This window comes from Nelusetta ayraudi, unplaced genomic scaffold (assembly GCF_046127955.1).
Source record: "Nelusetta ayraudi isolate G7.1 ecotype Tasmania unplaced genomic scaffold, CSIRO-AGI_Nayr_v1 ptg000126l, whole genome shotgun sequence".
NCBI lineage: Eukaryota > Metazoa > Chordata > Actinopteri > Tetraodontiformes > Monacanthidae > Nelusetta > Nelusetta ayraudi.
The window spans coordinates 10,261-17,500 of NW_027466176.1; the positions used below are offsets into that span (position 1 = coordinate 10,261).

The window sequence follows — 7,240 nt, forward strand, 5'->3', positions numbered from 1 at the left end:
GATTCAGTGAGTGAGTCAGTGAGTCAGTGATTCAGTCAGTGAGTGAGTCAGTCAGGACGGTACGTTTGCAGGTTTTTTTTATTTCCTTTGTGTTGTCGTCGTCGATGTTGTCGTCGTTTCGGATGAATAAACGAGCGAAAAACCTTCCGAACAACAGCCAGAACCTGAAGCTTTCAGCCATAAGAACCCAGATTACCGTGTTTATACACACACACACACACACATATATATATATATATATATATATATAAATATATATATATATAGATATAGATATATACTCTGACTATCAGGATTAGAGGAGGGTTCTAATGAGACGTGTTGGATTTCTAAGCTGCATTTAAAGACAAAAAAAGATCCTTGTGTGAAGATTTCAAGGGTTTCGGTTGGTGGGGGGGGGGCAACTCACACACACACACACTAATTATACCCGCAGAGTGTGTGGGGGATGGGAGGGGGGGGGTCATCACGGCTGGTCGAGGTTTGATGGTGTCACGAGCAATAAAAGGTTTGTCATGTTTGTTCCTGCCTGAGATCCAATAAAGACTTTGTTCACACCGACGCTGTCATTGTGTGTGTGTGTGTGTGTGTGTGTGTGTGTGTGTGTGTGTGTGTCGAGGGGAAGGGAACAAAAGCGAGGACAAAACAACAAAGATCCAAAAACTGAGGTGTAACTGACGGTGGATGACAGAGAGCAGGAGCGAGTGCAGCGCTAATAATAGCGCTAGCGCTATTAATAGCGCTAGTGCTAGCAGTCGCACTTCTATCAGAACAGAACAAAAAAAAAGAAGCTTCAGTTCTATTTTTGCTTCGACTGGACCAAAAGCGGTGCCGTCAGAATACGACAGGAGCCGTGTGTTGATCTCACTGCCTCGCAACACACAAAGCAACGCAAAGGAACCCACTTCAATTAGCACAACCTGAACACACACACACACACGGTGTGTTCATGACTCTACTCCAGCGGTGGGCCGACGCTTTGAGGAAAAAACAGTTGACAGGCCTAGGAACCACCAGAACCATCTAGAACCATCCAGAACCACCAGTGGACCACCAGGGTGTTTAGCTCTTAGAACCATCCAGAACCACCTAGAACCACCCCTGGACCACAAGGGTGTTTAGCTCTTAGAACCATCTAGAACCACCTAGAACCATCCAGAACCACCAGTGGACCACTCTCAAGGAATTCTGAGGGGGAAATAGAAATCAAATCAAGTTGTATCGCTAATACTACAGAGATAAACAGAATACATTTTTTCATTCTTTCAAAATAAAATGACTCTCCTTAATCTCAGACTCTCTCTAGGCCCATTCAATGTAAATGATTTCATTGAGCAAGTCATGCGATGTAAAATGAAAAACGACACAGAGTTCTTTTCAAACTTTAATGACCTTTTCCATAAACAAAAGAAAAATCAACCAAAAAACAAAACAAGAACATGAACACAGACAAACAACGTTTTCAAAGAAGAGACGGAGGACAAACACAGACTGTCCTCGTTCCAATTCAGTCACAACACGTCGTAGTTTATTTAAAGGACCGGTAGTTTAACTGTCTTACATCCACAGCTGTCAAACAGCCGCAGCGATGAGGAGGAGGAGGAGGAGGAAGAGGAGGTGGATGGGGGGGAGGTGAAGGAGGAGGTAGAGAAGCGGAGGAGGAGGTGGGGGTGAAGGAGGAAGAGGAGGAGGAGAAGGTAGAGAAGCGGAGGAGGAGGTGGGGGTGAAGGAGGAAGAGGAGGAGGAGAAGGAGGAAGAGGAGGAGGAGAAGGAGGAGGTGGATGGGGAGGTGAAGAAGAAGGTAGAGAAGCGGAGGAGGAGGTGGGGGAGGAGGAGGAGATGGTGGAGGAGGAGGAGAAGGTAGAGAAGCAGAGGAGGAGGTGGGGGTGAAGGAGGACATGGTGGAGATGGTGGAGCAGGAGGAGGTGACACCAGGAGTCACATATAAACACATGATGATGTTGAAGCACTGAGCCAACTTGCTGCTGTTGGCCTCTGATGAGTCCAACGTGGAGGAGTTAACAACTGCAGTCTTTACTCCGTCCACCAGGTGGAGTCAGGAGACACTCGTGTGGTTCGTGTAGCAGTCAAACACCAATCAGGAGTTGTTTTGAAGGACAATGGATGTGATCGGACCCTGCAGAGGCTGCTGGAAGTCTGTGAAAGCAGTTTGGACGATCGAGACTCTGACATTGATCAGAGTCTTTGAAATGATTCAAATTAACTTTATTGAGATCATCAGACCCTAAAGGGTCAATAAGAAACATTTGAGAAATACTCAGCACGAGTTGGGAGGAGTCTATCCAACCACGTGGCGCCATCTAGTGATCAAATATATTAGTTCAGTTTCAAACATTGTATACACACTGTAGGGGGGGGGGCGGGTGTTGCAACGGTGGGAAGATTTCCCTAGCTTTAGCTTTAGCCGCGAGCTGCTACACCCAGGCTAAAGTCTGCAGCTAGCTGCTGTGGACTTTCACTTCCTGTGGCATCATTGCCGCTTCGGTTAGCTAGCTTAGCATGTTACGGCGTAGCGGTTGTGGAACTACCCCGTCACCCTTTGCGTCACAAGAAACTGTTTTTTTTGTTGTTGTTTTTTTGTATCCGGAAGTAAGGCGATGACTGAGGGAGGGGCGGGGCTAACACCTGGAGAGCCGCGACTACCTGAATCCACCGACTGTAAACACGTCACAGGGGTCCTGTTTGTGTAAGAGTGCGTCTCTCAACCTGGATCAACACATTTTTAATAACACAACAACAACAACAACAACAACAAGAAAACCCTGCATCACACAGTCAGTCAACACGGTAAAAACCACACAATGCAGCTCCAGTAACACAAAGAAACAAGCAACAAAGGAACTGGAGCTCGTCCAAAGTGTAACGACGGTCCATTCAAACAACATCATGCACGAAGGAGCGTTACAGTAACACAAAGTCGGACGATGTTCAAACAACACCCATACAGCACGAACAGGCGGTCGCCACCGGGGGGCGCCACGACGCCGTGTAAATAATTAGCGTCCCACTTTATTTTTTTTTTATTTTTTTTTTTTAAACAACAGCAAATGTTGTTGGTCTTTGTGTTTTTGGTGCAAAAAAAAAAAATTCATCCAGCATTGTCGCTCCGACTTGTGTGTCAAGTATCTGAATATTAATATTGTGTTCCGACTCTTTGACAAAATAAATAGAATTTGGATGTGGTGGGAAATCTCAAAGACGGTTCAAGAAGGCCTCGTTCACACCTGTGTGTGTGTGTGTGTGTGGGAGGGGGGGGGGGGGTCATTTGGATTTAATATTTTGCAGACACACTTTTAGGCTGATTGTTGATTAAATTGTGTAGTGAAAATTGTGTTTTATTTTTGTCATAAACCTTTTTTTTTTTTTAGGAGAGGAATCAGACGGCATTTTGTTGCCTTTTCTTGAAAAAAATCCATTTTATTTTCCAGTGTAAAACTTAGAAGTCGCTCAACTTTGTTTCATTTGTTGCCTTATTTTGTTTTTTGTGATTTTTATTTGTCCTGGCTGCTGATTGGCCAGAGCCGGACGTCGTGCACATCTGGTTCGATGGAGACTAATTCTTTTGTTTTTTAAATAGCCGTTTGAGCATGAAAGTGAAGATTTAAATTTAATACATTTATAATTATTATTTTTAAAGCCACATTTGTCTGCACAAGGCTGAACTTGTCTGGGGACAGGATGTGATGGAAAAAAGGCAATAAAATCAGATTCTCATGGCAAACAAATTGTTGCGTTTGACCTCCAGGACTGGAAACAGAAGAAGATAAACACCTTGTATGCTGCAAAAATAAAAAAAAAATAAAAAATAAAAAAAGTGAGTGGCAGCACAACCCATTTACAGCTTTATCATAAAACAAAAGAAGAAGCAAAAATGAATTTTCATCAACAGAATGACGGTCAAACAGCCAATCAATGAAGATCTCGCTGATGAAGGAGACAAACCAGAGCTGCTGGAGCAGCAACCAGCACACCCAGTCCCAGTCCACTGGAGACCAGCAGGAGGAGGGGGAGGAGGTGGAGGAGGAGGAGGGGCAGAAGCAGGAGGAAGAGGTGGAGGAGGAGGAGGAGGAGCAGCCCTGGGTGTTTCTACACGTTCGTCCGACACTTGGGGAAGATGGGGCCGCCCTCAAGCCTTCTCTGTCTGACTGCACCGGGGTTGGAGGAGGCGTAGGAGGAGGAGAGGAGGAGAAAAGAAACAAGAGTTAATCGTTTCATCAATAACAGGGGAGTAAAGTCAGATGAAGGTCCAGGAGCAGCAGCAGCGACGACTTCAGCCTGAGCAGAGAAGAGCTGCATTCAAAGACTGAAGGGGGAGGTGGTGGAGGAGGAGGAGGAGGAGTAGGAGGTGAGGAACCTCCAGTAGAAACAGCAGATGAAACATGGAGGTCCTGAACTCAGAGGAGCTGAGAGTTTCATCCAGCAGTTCACAACAACGGAAGTCAAACAAAGATCATGAAGATGAAGGAAGACAGAGGAGCAAAATAAAGCAAGTGATGAGTGCGACAGCAGGTGGCAGCACTTTCTGCTGGTCTGGAGGAGAACCAGGTGGAGAAGCACCAGCTGGAGAAGCACCAGGTGGAGGAGGAGAACCAGGTGGAGAAGCAACAGGTGGAGGAGGAGAACCAGGTGGAGAAGCACCAGGTGGAGGAGGAGCACCAGGTGGAGAAGCACCAGGTGGAGAAGCACCAGGGGGAGGAGGAGAACCAGGTGGAGAAGCACCAGCTGGAGAAGCACCAGGTGGAGGAGGAGAACCAGCTGGAGAAGCACCAGGTGGAGGAGGAGCACCAGGTGGAGGAGGAGAACCAGCTGGAGAAGCACCAGGTGGAGGAGGAGAACCAGGTGGAGAAGAACCAGGTGGAGGAGGAGAACCAGCTGGAGAAGCACCAGGTGGAGGAGGAGAACCAGGTGGAGAAGCACCAGGTGGAGGAGGAGAACCAGCTGGAGAAGCACCAGGTGGAGGAGGAGAACCAGGTGGAGAAGAACCAGGTGGAGGAGGAGAAACAGCTGGGGAAGCACCAGGTGGAGAAGCACAAGGTGGAGCAGCACCAGGTGGAGCAGCACCAGGTGGAGAAGCACAAGGTGGAGCAGCACCCAGGTGGTGGAGCAGCACCAGGTGGAGCGGCACCAGGTGGAGGAGAGCAGCAGTGTTTGGAAGCTGGTGGTTCTTCAGTACTTAGTCTTGGACTTGAACTTCTTCCCGAAGGCTCTCTCCAGCTCTGGCACGGACAGAGTGAGGGTGAAGGAGCCGTCGGCCTCGGAGCGCACCACCCGGGCTTCACACACACACACACACACACACACACACACACACACACACACACACACACACACACACACACACACACACACACACACAGTCACTCCATTAGACTGAATGTATAGTTGTCCAAGCTGCGAAAAAAAAACAGAGCAGGAAGTAGGGGCGGAGCTACAGGGGTGTAGTGTATTAGTGTATTAGTTATAAATGATCTATAAATTATTATATTATATACTAAAAAAACACACAAACACTTGTGTCTTTGACATAGGAACCCTGCCTTCGCGACACATGGCTACCGATGATATGACACCACACCACAACACAACACAACACAACACAACACGCTGCCTGACTGCAGTGCGGTGGAGGGACACCACCAGGCCACAGGGGGGCACTGTCAGTTTGAAGAGTGCTTCAAAAGAATGCACATTCTTCTTCTTCTTCTTCTTCTTCTTTGTCTTTGTCTTCTTCTTCTCCTTCAGCGGCAGAACCTGGCTGACATCTGACTGAGGGGGGAAATGCTCCCCCTGGTGGTTGAACAAGCAAACCAACCCCAAACATTCGCACAGCAACGGACAATCTGTTGCTTCTCGTGATTATTTTGAAGGAAACACAATGTTTTGTGACACCTGTGTGTGTGTGTGTGTGTGTGTGTGTGTGTGTGTGTGTGTGTGTGTGTGTGTGCGCGGCCCGCCCACCCAGGTCGTTGTTGTTCATCATGGCGTTGGAGCCCCTCAGTCGGGGCCCCTGCTGGGTGAAGTGGTAGCCAAACTTGAGCAGGGTGCTGTTCTTCTCCAGCATGCTGGCAATCTCCATCTCCACCTTGTTGCCCAGCGGCTGGCTCTGCACACACACACACACACACACACACACACACACACACACACACACACACACACACACACACACACACACGCACGCACACACACACAATCATGTATCATGTACACTACACTACAAATTCAAGGTTGTGGGAATAATTTGCCAACCATCCATGGTCCAACTGTTAATGTTCTCCTTTCTTCCTCTGTAAATATATAAATAAAGTTCATTTCTTTTGAATGGTTTCTTCTCCTCTCCGCTCTGCACATTAGATGAGATTCAGATCGGATCGGGGGGGGTCAAACTCAAACCCTCAGCGGGGCAGAAATGTCAAACTGGGACCACATGGATGTTTAATTGGAAAACCATCTCCCTCCAGGTGGAGCAGTGAACCTTCTTGTATGGAGCCAAACAGGTTTTGCGTCCACCAGACTGTGGAACAAGCAACGCTTAATGCTGTAGAATGTGTGGCTTCATATTGCACACATGCAAAACCACATTTCAAATGTAAAAAACTCATCAAAAATAAAAAGAGAGGGAATCAAAGTCGTACATTTTTCCAATTTTTAAATGTCTAAGGATTAACGTGGAAATTTCGAGAATAAAGTCAAAGTTTTGTGATCAAATTTGGAATTGTGGAGAATAAAGTGGAAAGGCTGTGCGCCCAATCACAGTGGAGGACTTCCGTTTTCGCCACGTTCCTGGTAACTTGGACTTTATTCCCCATATTTCAACTTAAAACGGGAAAGAAATCTCCTTCCTGCGATGTTTGTTCTCCTTCCTGTAGCCTTCATCCTCTCCTGTGGACGACAGCAGCTTGAGATGCGCTGCTGTCACCATGCACATTTCCTCAATGTGAGATAAATAAAGGCATTCTAATCTATTCTATAAATACATAGAACATATAGAAGCATAATAATAATAATAATAATAATAATAATAATAATAATAATGATGATAATAATAATGATAATGATGATAATATTAATAATTATAAGAATATTAGTAATAATAATAATAATAATAATAATGATGATAATAATAATGATAATGATGATAATAATAATAATGATAATAATAATAATAATAATAGTAACAATAATAATAATAATAATAATGATGATGATAATAACAATA

General features: G+C 45.8%; 1 protein-coding gene across 3 annotated transcripts in view; it reads right to left on the minus strand.

Moving 5' to 3' along the window:
• Positions 1-2,727: 2,727 nt before the first annotated feature.
• The window catches only part of tmod1 (tropomodulin 1), a 12,520-nt gene continuing 8,007 nt past the window's right edge, over positions 2,728-7,240 (minus strand). The window contains exons 8-10 of one of the 3 annotated variants that reach the window (XM_076050241.1): positions 5,980-6,124; positions 5,195-5,294; positions 2,728-4,166 (exon numbers count right to left, since the gene is read on the minus strand). In XM_076050241.1, the coding sequence (XP_075906356.1) occupies positions 4,148-4,166; positions 5,195-5,294; positions 5,980-6,124 (264 nt within the window). In that variant the 3' untranslated portion in view covers positions 2,728-4,147. Of the gene's footprint in view, positions 4,167-5,187; positions 5,295-5,979; positions 6,125-7,240 lie in introns of those variants that run through there. The other 2 variants (XM_076050243.1, XM_076050242.1) reach the window with 2 other exon arrangements.